Source organism: Oncorhynchus mykiss, chromosome 21 (assembly GCF_057628025.1).
Source record: "Oncorhynchus mykiss isolate SJ-2025 chromosome 21, ASM5762802v1, whole genome shotgun sequence".
In the NCBI taxonomy this organism is placed as follows: Eukaryota; Metazoa; Chordata; class Actinopteri; order Salmoniformes; family Salmonidae; genus Oncorhynchus; species Oncorhynchus mykiss.
In genome coordinates this window covers 10,215,964-10,231,513 of record NC_143042.1, presented here as the reverse complement: position 1 = coordinate 10,231,513, position 15,550 = coordinate 10,215,964, and the positions used below count along the sequence as shown (strand labels likewise).

Genomic DNA, 15,550 nt, shown 5'->3' with positions numbered 1-15,550 from the left:
GTCTGGGACCTGTTGCGTCAGAGGGTGAGGGCTAGGGCCATTTCCCCCAGAAATGTTCGGGAACTTGCAGGTGCCTTGGTGGAAGAGTGGGGTAACATCTCACAGCAATCTGGTGCAGTCCATGAGGAGGAGATGCACTGCAGTACTTAATGCAGCTGGTGGCCACACCAGATACTGACTGTGTAGTCTTTGTCCCAAAGAGGGGAAGGCAGACGATTATTTTATGTCTGCATATTATGCCCATAAAAACGCATTGTCTTACTCTGGACAGATTTTTTCTATGTTTGCGGAGAAAGCATTCGAGTGAGTGAAACAGTGCCCCTCTATGTGTAGCCCATGTATCTGACGAAGGCTGGACATAATTAGTATGACATGTCATTCTCTTTTGGTCCAGACAGCATCAGATACATGGTCTACACATACTGAGACAGCGGGGCGCTTTTTCGCTCGCGCGGATGCTTTACCTGAGATCGATGCGTCTTTCTGTCCGCGTGCGTCGCGGTCAAATGAACTATCAATATTTCAATATTTTATTTGGACTGGCAAGGTGTACGGTAGAGCGGGCCCGCTCATAATTTCCGGTCTACAGTCACCCGCTTACTTTTAAGGAAACAACTTCTGAGTTTGTGGACGTGTGAGAGTGTGACTCAAATCCAGAGTGGCTGCTGAGGGATGTAAGCCGGGTGGGTGATAACGCCGACTGCGTCTTTCCTTTTCCCAACGCAGTTAAGCCAAAACCACGCCCAGTTATTCTGAATAACAGGTGTTCTACAAAGCCTTGAGCGCTGTCGAAGTCCGGAAGTGAATATCACAAAGCGCGAAATTTCAGTCACTGATAACATTTACCCTTGTATTTCAAGATGGAAAAATATAATAACTTGGGGGATGGACCAAACTAGTCATTAACATCCCTTAACGCTCAAAGACAGATTCAATGGCTGTAGCATGGCTTGTTCGACTAAATGATTAGCTAATACATATTTGAGAAATGATGAATTGTAAGCATATGATTTTACCTGATAATAGACTACTGATGATAATATAACTTCAAACAACACTAGCTTGCCAGTGGGAGCGTGGTAGAACGCCTCTCTGAATAACGGGGCGTGGTTTTGTCTTAACTGCGTTGGGAAAAAGACGCATATTGCGTTTGTTTATGAATGACATCAACCAAGAGCTGGGGTTAAATTACCTCTACCCACTTGAAAGAGAGATGTCGATAATTTACAAGGATGCCAGAGTTTTCCAAAGTCTTTCGAAGTTTTAACTTTGAGTGACCTAAAACATAATTATAGGTTTATAAGATAGGTAGTATTTAACTTTGGTTACATAATTGTTCCTCTCTTCTCCACCCCTTTTCTTAACGTGTCCTGTTCGCCTTCTCGTTAAGTGCTTCCACTTCAGTTTTCAATACTGATATCACTGTGCTGTGCACAACTCCGCTCGCTTCGGAATGTAGACGCAAATATGTCTGTCTCCACAATGGAACTACAATCCGAACTACTCAAGTCCATCTGGTACGCGTTCACATCGCTGGACATGGAGAAATGCGGCAAAGTATCGAAGTCCCAGCTGAAGGTTAGATTTGAAGTGTAATATTTCCAAGTGCTGAGCTTTATAATCAGGAAATGGGTGTTGAATTGCTTCTGTGCCTCTGGCGCCAGCATGTTAATCATAGCCTACAGTTCACATAATAATATACACATAATCGTTTGTTTAGATAACCTTATAAACAAACATTTTGAGGTTTGAAGATCTGATCAAGATAGCCTAAAAAGTACATTGTTAGCCTCTTACAAGTTTATTATATTAGCCTATAATACATTATTCAGCTTGAATCTAGGGATGTATACTATTTATAAAGTTAACAGTCCACCAGTAAAAATAATCATTTGCATGGATCATGCAGGAATACTGCTCAGTATGAGAAAGATGAAAACATTCTCACTCACAACAATTTGGATACATTGGTGACTTTAACACATGGATACACCCTCATGAGTGGGGTGTATCAAACGCTCTTTCAGTGAGTAATCACAACAGCGGCAGCCTACACACAGAAATGGGAGCATTAAAGTCAGCCGATAGTCACCTATGCCCTCTTTTCAAAGTCCAGGACTGGCCCTCTCCCTTTACTGCAGTCAACTTGTACACATGACAACATATCAGAGTTTACTGTACAACAGAAACAGATGTGTGTTCAGTCATCTTCCCCTTCACTCAGTCTCTGGCCTGTCGAGTTCAAACAAGTTGTGTTCTCCCTTTGGTGAGAATCCCAGGAAATAGCAGGAAGGTGTCCAGACATGCTCACACCGAGGGGGCTGTGTGTATCAGTCAGTCAGTCAGAGGCCTGCAATGTTGTTTACACTGCTTGCTTTGGTTTTTATCATTGACCGCTTTGTTTTTTCATGTGATTTGAGATGATTAGAAGTTGTGAACTCATTCAGTAACCACTTACATAGTGTATACAAATATAGGAATCGCAGATGTAATATTGACAGTAACATTATACATTTTTAAGGGTCATTTTGGGAGATTCTCAGTTGGCCAAAAGACCATCCTCTCCTCGAATCCTCCGCCCTCTATCCTTGGTGACCCGGAAACCACTAAGTTCTAGAGTGGTCGAGGATCACTTAGTTGTGTCAATTAGTTTAAAACAGAGGAGTGTCCTCGCTTTTTCAAAAGGAGGATAGGACAACTGGGGACAGAAGAGTTGAGCGAACCAATTGAGAATCTCCCTTTGACACAGGCATTTTCTTCATTTCTCTCTTGTGTGTGTGCGCATGCATGTCGCAGGTTCTCTCCCACAACCTGTACACGGTGTTGAACATCCCTCACGACCCCGTAGCACTGGAGGAACACTTCCAAGACGATGACGATGGACCGGTGTCAAAACATGGCTACATGCCCTACCTCAACAAATACATACTGGCCAAGGTAAACTACCTCAACAAATACATACTGGCCAAGGTAAACTACCTCAACAAATACATACTGGCCAAGGTAAACTACCTCAACAAATACATACTGGCCAAGGTAAACTACCTCAACAAATACATACTGGCCAAGGTAAACTACCTCAACAAATACATACTGGCCAAGGTAAACTACCTCAACAAATACATACTGGCCAAGGTAAACTGTCTCAACAAATACATACTGGCTACCTCAACAAATACATACTGGCCAAGGTAAACTACCTCAACAAATACATACTGGCCAAGGTAAACTACCTCAACAAATACATACTGGCCAAGGTAAACTACCTAGGTAGCCATCCCATCATACTCAATTGAGGATTTTCACATTGATGAGTGAATTCCAGTCCATTCAGGAGATGAATTGCACCTGATCTTGATCTTAGTTCACCCAAAATTACATATTGGTTTCTTTAACCTGTGAGCAAAACCGAAGCATGCATTGCTGTCTTACCTTGTCCATAGACTGCTTACAGGGTATTGAAACCAATATGTCATTTGGGTGAACTATCCGTTTAACATCTCAAACTCTTTACCAGTACTAATGAACAAATTAACCCCTGGTGTGCTGCACCCAGGTCAAAGAGGGTGCATACGACAAGGAGACGTTTGACGATCTGTGCTGGATGATGACCATGAAGAAAAACTACAGACCTACCAGTGGCCAGGGGGGGCTGCTGTGCTCCCTGAGAGACTGCTTCAAACTTTTCTGTCTCTTCAACCTGCTGTCGGAGGACCACTACCCGCTCATCATGATTCCACAGGAGGTGAGGGGGGTGGGGGCAGGGAGAGACTGACCTCCATTGGCACATTTAAATATAGAGAGAAAAGAGAGAGAAAAGAGATGTACAGAGAGAAAAGAGATGTACAGGTAGGGAGGAAATAGTTCATCTGAAAAAGAGGGAGAGAGCGGTGGGAAAGGAGGAGAGCTGAAGAGGGAGGGAGAATAGAGGGTTAATAGACACATACAGTACTGTATATAAAGAGTAAGAGAATAGTCGTAGTTATGCAGTCCAGTGGTCATTTTGACTACACTGTGTGCTTTGACGCCTGCAGTATACAAACGGTATGTTTATCGATGAGCCCCTTGCTCAGTGGAGGCTGATGCACCATCCTCCAGTGCATTGCTAAAATATCTCTACTCTAGGTCCTTACTTCCTGTTCTCCTCCCCCTAAGCAGGAAGTCAGAGTAGAATAAACCAATATAAGGGAGGTTTGGTTTCCTGTTGATAACATCTGCAGGCTTTATGAAGATGTGTTGCAACTTGCTGACCACAGCATTATCCCTTTACTAGATCACTTTCTGAATATGGGTCCCAGCAAATTCACCCATAGAAGGATAAAGATATTTTCTGACTTGTAACGCACACACACACACACACACACACACACGCAGGTGGAGTACCTGATGAAGAAAATCTCCACTGCGATGAACCAGGAGTGGGACGGCAAGCCCCTGGAGGACCTGCTATCCCAGGATGCCTCTGTCCAGGAGGAGGGCATGTCGGTGTGGGTGTTCCTGGATCACATGGGTGCCGGGAGGCTGCTGAGGGTCAGCAATGCGGGTGCCTTCAGTCTGGCTCTGGACCAGGTCTTCTTTGAGATGTACCACAACGTCCTCAAGAGGGTGAGTTGGTGGGACTGTATGGCTGTGGGGCTGTGTGTGTGGGCTGTTTTTATGTGTGTTTGCGCTGAATGAAATTCACATTACAGGGACAATGATCGATCCCTCTCTCTCGGTCTCTTTGTCTGTCTCTCTCTCTCGCAGGGTTACATGTGGAAAAAGGGACATGTGCGCAGGAACTGGATGGAGCGTTGGTTTGTACTCAGGCCATCCTTCATGGCCTACTACGCCAGCGAGGACCTGAAAGACAAGAAGGGAGAGATTCCATTGGACCAGTATTGTGTTGTGGAGGTAATCTTGTTTATCTTTCAATCGACAAAACCGGTAGAAAAAATCTTGGCTAGGGTAATTCAATTTGTTTGTTAATGGCTGAGTGAATCGCTACTGTGTACCTGAGACTGAGAAGTACACTATATATACAAAAGTATGTGGACATAAAAGTAAATCGAGCACACAGCCATGCAATTTCCATAGAACAAACATATTGGCAGTGGAATGGCCTTACTGAAGTGCTCAGTGACATTCAACTTGGCACAAGTCAGTTTGTCATATTTTTGCCCTGCTAGAGCTACCCCGGTCAACTGTAAGTGCTGTTATTGTGAAGTGGAAACGTCTAGGAGCAACAACGGCCCAGCGGGAAAAAGTTCACAGAACGGGACCGCCAGCTGCAAAAAATCCGCTGTCCTCAGTTGCAACACTCACTACCGAGTTCTAAACTGCCTCTGGAAGCAACGTCAGCACAAGAACTGTTTGTCTGGTAGCTTCATGAAATGGGTTTCCATGCCCGGGCAGCCGCACACAAGCCTAAGATCACCATGCTCAATGTCAAGCGTCTGCTGGAGTGGTGTAAAGCTCGCTGCAATTGGACTATGGAGCAGTGGAAACGTGTTCTCTGGAGTGATTAATTATACTTCACCATCTGCCAGTCCGACAGACATATGGGTTTGGCAGATGCTAGGAGAGCGCTACCTACCCAAATGCATAGTGCCAACTGTAAAGTTTGGTGGAGGAGGAATACTGGTCTGGGGCTGTTTTTCATGGTTTGGCCAAGGCCCTTTAGTTCCAGTGAAGGGAAATCTTAACGCTACAGTATACAATGACATTCTAGACGATTCTGTGCTTCAAAATTTGTGGCAAGAGTTTGGGGAAGGCCCTTTTCATGTTTCAGCATGACAATGCCGCCGTACACAAAGCCAGGTCCATACAGAAATGGTTTGTCAAAATCAATGTGGAAGAACTTAACTGGCCTATACAGAGCCCTGATTCCAACCCCATTGAACCCCTTTGTGATTAATTGGGATGCAGACTCCGAGACTTCGATTAAAAACTGTTGAAGCCTTTTTGTCCTAGACTTGGCACTCTGGTACCGCTTGCCATGTGGTAATAGAGAGAACAGTCTATGACTGGGGTCTTTGACAATGTTTAGGGCCTTCCACTGACACCACCTGGTGTAGAGGTCCTGGATGGCAGGCAGCTTAGCCCCAGTGATCTACTGGGCCGTACGCACTACCCTCTGTAGTGCCTTGCGGTCAGAGGCCGAGCAATTGCCGTACCAGGCAGTGATGCAACCAGTCATGCTCTCGATGTTGCAGCTGTAGAACCTTTTTGAGGATCTCAGGACCCATGCCAAATCTTTTTAGTTTCCTGATGGGGAATAGGCTTTGCCGTGCCCTCTTCACGACTGTCTTGGTGTGTTTGGACCATTCTAGTTTGTTGTTGATGTGGACACCAAGGAACTTGAAGCTCTCAACCTGCTCCACTACAGCCCTGCAGATGAGAATGGGGGTGTGCTCGGTCCTCCTTTTCCTGTAGTCAATGTGCAAATATGTAGGTCCTCAAAGTTAATATTATAAGACCTGGAGACCAACATAACCAAGTTTTTTTTTATTAGCATTTAGCACTAGTTTAAGATCAGTAAGCAATTTTTGAATGGAGTCAAAACCATGCTGAAGGTTATGAATGGCCTGCTGTTAAGGGGGGGAACAGGAGTAAATAACTGTATCATCCGCATAGAGATGAATGTTACAGGTTTTAACAGAGAGACCAATATTATTTATAGAAATAGTGAAGAGAACAGGGCCAAAAATCGACCCCTGCGGCAAACCTTTCATAATATTGAGGAAGCTAGATTTGATAACGTCAGTACAAGTTGTGTCCTCACCATTTAGATGGTTATTGAACCAACTGCAAGATGCCTGATCTAACATATTTCACACAACCTTTGTACAAGTAAGAAATGGTCAGCAGTATCAAATACTTTTGACGGGTCAAATAAGGCTGCACAATGATTCTTATGGTGTAAACAATATAGCACATCATCTAGACAAGTGTAGCTGCTAAAAACAGCGCTATGTCTGTTAATCTGTCTGCATATTTCAAGACCTGGCATATGGGGGTGTAGTTAGATACCCAAAGGGCTGGATGATTCTCTTGTTATCGCTCATCCTTGAAAAAAGGTATACCATACTGAACAAAAATATCCACCTGACCGGTGTGGCATATCAAGAAGGGGATTAAACAGTATGATTATTACACAGGTGTACCTTGTGCTGAGGACAATAAAAGGCCACTCTAAAATGTGCAGTTTTGTCACACCGCACAATGCCACAGATGTCTCAAGTTAAGGGAGCATGCAATTGGCATGCTGACTGCAGGAATGTCCACTAGAGCTGTTGCCAGATAATGTAATGTTTATTTCTCTACCATAAGCTGCCTCCAACGTTTTAGAGATTTTGGCAATACGTCCAACCGGCCTCACAACCGCAGACCACATGTAACCACGCCAGCCCAGGACCTCCACATCCAGGGACCTTGACCTGCGGGATCGTCTGAGACCAGCCACCCAGACACTTGATGAAACTGTGGGATTGCACAACTGAAGAATTTCTGCACAAACTATAAGAAATGGTCTCTGGGATGCTCATCTGTGTGCTCGTCATCCTTACCAGGGTCTTGACCTGACTGTAGTTCAGCGTTCTAGGCACTGAAGTTGGTTACAAGGCCAGCATCCCGGAGTCTCTCCTTCACTGTTGACGTTGAGACTGGTGTTTTGCGGGTACTGTTTATTGAAGTTTCCAGTTGCAGACTTGTGAGGCATCTGTTTCTCAAACTAGACACTCTACTGTACTTGTCTCCTTGCTCAGTTGTGCACCGGGGCCTCCCACTCCTCTTTCTATTCTGATTAGGACTATAAATTCTAACTAGCATAAATTGGGCATTATCACCAAGGGCCACATTTAGGACTAGACATTCAAATGTCTTAGGGACAGAGGTAGTGAGAGATACAGAAACATTTAAGTTGTCCTTTGTAAATATGGCGACATCTCCACCTCTGTCAGATCCAAAACATTATAACCAGCTAGAGATGCATCAGTATCCGGCACAGTCTTATTTAGCCAAGTTTCCCTCAACCCCTCCCATCTATCTCTGAACACCATCCAGTTTTGATTCCTATTAGCCATATATTTTTCAACTGTGCTATGTTTCACAAAAGTTCTGAACCTTTCTATTCTCATAGTTTCTACAGATCGTAAATTAAAGACATTTTTTTTGCTAAAATTATTATATTAATTGATTGTCTATGACTTTTCAAATCACCCAGCAGTGCTATTTGCAGAGTTAGCTCCAAGTAAATGTTGCAATTCTTCAGCCATTCCTGAACCGGTGACCAAAAACAAGCCACATATGGACAGTACCAAAACAAATGATCTAATGATTGTCTTTTCGCAGCAATATCTGCAGCGCTGGGATGGTTTTATCCCTTATATATATATATATATATATATATATATATATATATATATATATATATATATATATATATATATATGTGTGTGTGTACATGTTATTTATTTATTTATTTATATATATATATAATTGGTTGCAAGAATTTTGTATAATAATTTAAATGGAACAATTTTACGTTTTGAATCCGGCGTTGTTTTGTGTATCACTTCATAAACCATGTGCCATGGAATTGGTTTATTGAAAATCTCTTCCCATCTATATGGCACAATTGTCCATTTTTGCTCCTTAAATGAAACTGGTATACTTTTTTTATTTATCATAATTTTCTTTAACCACTTTTGGTCTTTAATGCAGTGCTGACCAAGTTCTTTACTCTTTCCCTCTTCCATTTTTGCAGTTTCAGATATTACCAGAATGTCCACATTGGTTTGAGAGGTCAGAGTTCAAGATCAAACTTCTGGCATTTACATGAATCAGTCCAACACCACAGCTGCAGGATTTCATATCAGACTCTAATATCGGCACAAATGCTCAGTTGGTAACCCCTTATTTGAAAATACCATAGGGTTAGCTTGAATTGGTATAGATACAAACTTGTCTAGAAATGTACCACCGGGCCTATATTTTGAACTAGGATGTGGATTACAACAAGAGTCAATGAGGGTTACTTATTGCGAGCCTGATGCAAATACTGATCATTTATGGTTTGCGATTAGCTGAGTCTTGATAAGTCAATGTCACCCTGGTAGTCAACCACCAGATGTCCATTCTTTGTCTTAGGCTATTCCAGACAGGGATGGGAAGCGTTGTCTCTTTTGTGTGAAGACCACCAGCAAGACCTATGAGATGAGTGCCGCTGACCAGAGACAGAGGGTGGAATGGACCCAAGGTGAGGGGATGTGAACAAGTGTAACGCCCTGCCTGAGACACAAGCCTAATTGTTGTCCCCGGACCAAGAGGATATCCTGTTAACCTAATGGTTTAAACATTTGGGAGACCCCTCGGTTGAAAAGCATTAGGGAAGGAACATCACTTTTTTTTTATTCTCCTGTGTGTGTCTGTCCTCTCTCTCCCCAGCCTTGCAGACTGCCGTCCGTCTCCAGGGTGAGCGCAAGTCCTCCCTCCACCAGGAACTAAAGCTGAAGAGGCAGGTCCAGCGCGAGCAGAGTCAACGGGAGCGCAGCCTGAGCGCCAGCAGCAGCCGCGGCAACCAATCAGAAGAGCATACCATTCAAGACCTGGAGAAGGAAAAGGAACGGCAAGGACAGGAGATAGAGAGTATTATTCAGGTGAGCAGGAGGGAGAGAGAGTGCGACATTAAAGAGGAGAGATAGGAAAGCGGGGGTAATGCATACAGTACCTAACATGTATTTGTATCCCACAGCACCAGCGAGAGGTGGAGGCACGGCGCAGGGAGGAGGAGGAGAAAGAGAGGGAGCAACAGAAGGAGGTCCAGAGAGAGTTGGAGAGACAGCTAGACGAGGCAGAGAAGGTAAGATAATGTACTGAAGAATGAGGTTAATTAGTGCACCTGTGTAGGTTCCCCAGATAAATGATTAGTGTGTGTGTGAGAGAGAATGCAGCCGGTGTACATGTATACGTACGTGCCTGATTGCCTGCCTGCGTGTGTTCCCCAGTTGCGGGAGAGCATGCAGGCTGAGATGGCAGAGAAGGAAAAGGAGGCCGAGCAGCAGAGGAAGAGGATCCAGGAGCTGGAGCTGACCCAGCAGAAACTGGAGGCTGCTCTCAACACAGAGATACAGGCCCACATGGAGGAGGAGAGAGTCAGGCTGGAGCTAGAAGGGTAACACGCCTACACAAACTTATCTCAACACGGAGATACAGGCCCACATGGAGGAGAGAGTCAGGCACACACACGCTATTTTACACACACACGGACACACACACATGGCTGCAAGACTAAAGACACAGATCAGATCACCAAACGTCCCTGTCTATTGCAGTATAATTGTCTTCTGTGTCCTTATATCCCTCATCCTCTCCTATCTATCCTTGTCTCCCTTTCTACTGTCTCTCTACCGTTGTCCTCCTTCCTCTCCTTTCCCAGGGTACTGCAGGCAGAGGAGGAGAAGAGCAGGCAGTGTCTGCTCCTCCAGGAGCAGCAGGAGGCACCCCGCCACTTCAGCCCCAGGGAGGAGGCCCCAAACAGAGTGAAGGAAGAGCGGCCGGCCCCCTCTGCCCTCCACTACGCCTCCCAGGAGCTCCAGAGCCTCCGAGAGACCCGAGAGAGGAGTCACCAACACCTGGAGGTGAGGGAGATGAGAGGTAGAGGTAGAGGAGAAGAGGTGGCAGGAGGTGAGGGGAGAGCAGGATAAGGCTATTGTTCAGGATCTTTTTAGGTGGGAATCTTGCTCCTGTGGACTTTAGGCAGACATCATTTCCACAGTGAAAAAGCTTTATATAATTATTTGCAGGTGGAATTGTTGCATAAGGGCACCTATAAGTCAATAACAGCTAGTAAATGATAGATGGTAAAACAAAGTGTAACTGACATCAGCTTTAACTGTGTTCTCATGTCCTTGTTTCCTTCTCTCTGGGTCTGTAGGAAGTTCAGGAGAAGCTTCGTAAAGCCAGCATCCATGTCCGACACTGGAACGTTCAGCTCAACCGCCTAATGAAACCCATCGCACCTGGGGGTAATGCTCTGCCATGTCTCTCTCTCTCTCTGTTGTAATAAATAAAAAAATTCTACAATAAGAAATCAGAGTTGATGGACCGTCAATTAAATATACTAAATATGGTATGCCATATCTTTTGCTACAGACAAGTTATCATCGTTGCCAGTGAAAATCACCTGCTCGAAACAGGAGGGGGCATTAGCCAGCAGTGAGTTTATCGCTAAACTCCAACCAAGAGCCAATCAAGAAACTCAGCAAATACTTGAGAGCCAATCGGCTACAGAAGAGAAAGGACTACAGGAACAGGTGGAGGCTTTCACCCTGTCAGAGCCTGGGGGATCGTGATGTGTCATGGGTAAATTGTGACTGACTGACTGATCTACAAATAATATTGTAGTTATTTGTGATGCAAGGATCTTTGCAGATCAGTCATTCGGCAGTTGTCTGCACTGTTGGCTGCAATGTCGAACATTCCCAGTTGTTTTACATGTCAACAGTCTGGCCGAGTTCCTGCCCGACTAGATGTGCAGGTGTTGCATTGCATCAATCAATGGTTGCGTGCCACTTCGTCGACTGTGTAGTCGGGCATCAGATTTCTACATCAATTGAGGTGCTTAGCTGATGTGTTAAATACCAATCCAGGCTTTGAAGATCTGGAATGTAGTCGGGGAGGAACCTGACTTTTACCAATGGTAGTGCTGACTAGGAGATGAGTAGGATCTGTAAAAAATAAATTTAAGGGAATTTGTCTTCCTTTAGAAAGTGCTTTGATCGAGGAGATACTACCTGTGCAATAAGAATGCAAATTTTTGTTTCTTCCTTCACAAAAAATCTTCCGTTCTGTACGAACATGTCCCATGATGAGGACTATGATTCTTGGCAGGTGGACCCAGTAGCCTATACACTACTTCAAGAACTGAGAAACACCTCATTAACCAACTGACTGTTCAGATTTCCATCTTGCTAGGGGACAACAGTCATTGTAAATGATACAATACAGAGAATAAACGACAGGTTTGAATTTCTGTACAAAAGAAGTGTGCGTACTAGTATGTAGTGTGTAAACAACGTGATTGCTCTCTTCTCCATTTGATACAAGGCAGTCTAACAAACCCATGTATGCCATTTTTTTGTCAGGAAAGGAAAAGTGTCATGTCAGGAAGAATCGGGACAGGCAAATATGTTCAGTCCCCTTTTGAAATAGGCCTAATATTCAGCACAGCACATTTAATGATTGTTTTTCTCTTTTATTCTTGAAATGCAATCTATTTGAAGTAACGTCTTAAATCTGTGGCTCACATATGCCTAATATATTGACATATATTTCAAATGTACTAGTATTTCAAATAAATATATCCAAATACATGTCTTAATAATGTCCATATGTCACATATAGTATTATACAGTATATCGAGGTTGATGTTTTTTCGAAGTTGAACTTGGAACAGAAGTTGAACATGTTTGTGTAGGTAAGTAGGCCTACCAAGCGATGAAAAAATATTCAAACAATCACGTGCAATATTTCTAACTAAAGATTGCTATTTCAATGTGAGTATTTTTGGCGTGTTGTGATGTATTTGTGTGATATCTTGTAAATCTGCAACGCGCCCAAACACTGACCGTCGTTCTACGTCATTTGAAAGCGACTTTTCTTTCCGAAACAATATGGCTGCGCCCTGCGTCGATTGATAGTCTCAGGGAGTGTATAATATGAGTACCGTAAACTTATAAAAACTTACGAACCGCTTCAGTGGACACCAAATTTAGGGATTGCATGTGGCAATATTATGCACATTAAGGTTGTCCTGCGAAAAGGTGTATCAGTCAACATGAGAGGCGCTACTCTCCTCAAAATGAGGACATCTTCAATAACGGAGCTTAGGTCATTTCCCTTCTTGTGCAGGAAAGTGTCAAACAACCCCCATCAGCATGGCTCACAGAACGGGACACAAACATCACCCGAGACCAAAGACCAACTCATTGAGAATGAGCCCACGGAGGAAGAGCAACGGAGACCCAAAAGGAAACCGAGCGAGAGTTCTGTGCTGCTCTTCCCCGGGCAGGGGAGTCAGTTCGTGGGTATGGGTCGCGGGCTTCTGAAATACAGAAACGTCAAGGACATGTTTGCCGTCGCGCAGAAGATACTGGGCTACGACTTGCTGTCTATGTGCCTAGATGGACCAGAGGAGGAATTGATGAAGACAGTCCACTGTCAGCCCGCAGTGTTTGTCACATCACTGGCAGCTGTGGAGAGGCTGAACCACGAAAACCCAGCGGTAAGCCACATAGTAGTTGCCATGTCTGTAGCCGCTTATGCGCCGATGCTGTGTGTGTTGCATCTTATTTAAAAAGTCACTAGTGTGCATTTAATGGCAAAGTATACATTAAATATGTTTAACTATACAGCCTAAGACACCCTGATGTTTTATACTAATGATATTATTTTATTTCTCCACAAACAAAACTCATCGCACATCTTGTCATCCATCATATGCGACCTCATCCATCTCAAGGCCATTGAGAATTGTGTGGCTGCTGCAGGATTTAGTGTGGGAGAGTTTGCAGCCCTGGTGTTTTCTGGTGCCATGGATTTCACAGAAGGTGAGCCTCAACAGTCTATCCAATGCTGTGCTACACTTAATTATGAACAGACGGTAAACAATTCTAAGTCGCCATAGTTTTCTCTTTCATCCTACAGCCCTGTATGCGGTGAAGGTGCGGGCAGAGGCCATGCAGACCGCGTCAGAGCTGATCCCTAGCGGCATGCTGTCGGTAATGGGACGGCCCCAGGCTAAGTACAAACATGCCTGTTTGCAGGCCAGGGAGCACTGCCTCAGCCTGGGCATCAAGGAGCCTGTCTGCAGCGTGGCCAACTACCTTTTCCCCGACGGGAGAGTCATCGCTGGCCACAAAGAGGTAGTGGATGGATGGGGAGTCATTATTCTTTTAAGTTGGGTCACTCTCTTGGGCCACAACATCCTGGATTTACGTACCTCACATGTATTTGAGATCAGAGTCAAGCAGGCAATAGGCCTACTTCTCAGATATACCTAAATGGGTTAGGGGAAGGGGCTAGGGGTGGAATTGACATTGGGAATGAGTCACAGACACTTCCTCCTGTCCTCCCTCCCTCAGGCACTGGACTTCCTACAACAGAACTCGAGGAAACTTCACTTCCTGCGTGCGCGGCCGCTCCCGGTGAGTGGGGCTTTCCACACGGCGCTGATGGAGTCTGCCACCGAGCCCCTGAGAGATGTCCTCAGACAGGTGGAGGTACGGAACTTCATCAATCAGTCAATAATATATTTTCAATTTCCAGTTGGTCAATGTACTGTGCAGCCAGGACGTTACAGTACACAGCATACGTCAAGTATAGAATATCTCCAGTCGTGTTGGTTGAAGTATGGTGGAGTTTACAAGATTTGATTCCTAACATGGGCCACAGACAGATTGTTAATTGTATAAGTCTGTTTAAAAACATTTACAGTTTCCCAAAATAAATGTAAAGGCGTGGAAAAATCCTTTACCAAACCCGTCTCTCTACCCATCCCAACTTAGGTACGTCGGCCCGAGATCAACGTGTACTCCAACGTGGACGCCAAGCGCTACATGCATGAGGGCCACGTGCGCAGGCAGCTGGCCAAGCAGCTGGTGTCGCCAGTGAAGTGGGAGCAGACCCTCCACGAGGTGTTTGAGAGGACCCAGGGTCAGAGCTTCCCCCACACCTACGAGGTGGGCCCCGGGAAGCAGCTGGGGGCCACGCTGCAGAAGTGCAACATGAAAGCCTACAAGAGCTACACACACGTGGACGTCACCACCCACGATGACTGAGAGGATTATGGTCTGAGGAGTAAGACGGGACTCATGGATTTGTGGAGAGACTCGTATCAATACAGTACAGTCTACATACTGTACAGTATACACCCATTGACAATCACCCATGTCTTGTCTTTGGCATCATTAAAGTGAAGACTTTTATCAAATAAATTCTCTGTAATTATTATTATGTGATTAAACTAATCATGTAAATGTAATTAACTAGGAAGTCGGGGCACCAAGGAAAATCTTCAGATTACAAAATTAGAATTTTCCTAATAACTTTTCCGATATTTTAATATCTGATCAATTAGTCTTCTAATTAATGAATCATTCTTTACCTCACGTTAGCCTCATTCCAAAAGTCGTAAATCGTTGGTTATCTGCACGATCCCAGCCTTTACTATAAATCATCCATACATCAATTGGCTTAATCATTTATTTACTAACTAAATAATCACAGAAATGCATAAAACAAACAGTAGATAGAGGATGTGGGCTAAACCCGGTATGATGGCTTGGTAAACAAGAGGAAGTGGGTGTGGCTGAGAAGGCCGGGAAAGAGAAAAGACACTACACAGTTGATAATTATAATAATTGAAATGCTAATCCTTTGCACATGAACGCTCACTCATTCAGGAATAATTGCAATCAGTATATATATTTACGCTCAGTGTGTCGTCATGATCTCTGTTGGAATCGTCCGTCTCAAACCTTAGCCCTCTAAGGTAATCGTGGTACGCTTG

General features: G+C 44.4%; 2 protein-coding genes across 2 annotated transcripts; both read left to right on the top strand.

Moving 5' to 3' along the window:
• The first annotated feature begins 800 nt into the window (after positions 1-800).
• LOC110499911 (differentially expressed in FDCP 6 homolog) lies at positions 801-12,022 on the top strand. The gene is made up of 12 exons (XM_090213700.1): positions 801-1,578; positions 2,797-2,937; positions 3,557-3,745; positions 4,375-4,605; positions 4,747-4,893; positions 9,130-9,238; positions 9,427-9,638; positions 9,734-9,841; positions 9,987-10,153; positions 10,418-10,619; positions 10,916-11,006; positions 11,134-12,022. The coding sequence occupies exons 1-12, from the start codon at positions 1,468-1,470 to the stop codon at positions 11,331-11,333; spliced, it is 1,908 nt and encodes a 635-aa protein (XP_090069826.1). The 5' UTR covers positions 801-1,467; the 3' UTR covers positions 11,334-12,022.
• Positions 12,023-12,612: 590 nt separating this feature from the next.
• mcat (malonyl CoA:ACP acyltransferase (mitochondrial)) lies at positions 12,613-14,975 on the top strand. The gene is made up of 5 exons (XM_021576973.2): positions 12,613-13,264; positions 13,502-13,589; positions 13,687-13,904; positions 14,124-14,261; positions 14,547-14,975. Exons 1-5 carry the CDS (start codon positions 12,776-12,778, stop codon positions 14,817-14,819), a joined length of 1,206 nt encoding a protein of 401 aa, XP_021432648.2. The 5' UTR covers positions 12,613-12,775; the 3' UTR covers positions 14,820-14,975.
• Positions 14,976-15,550: the final 575 nt, after the last annotated feature.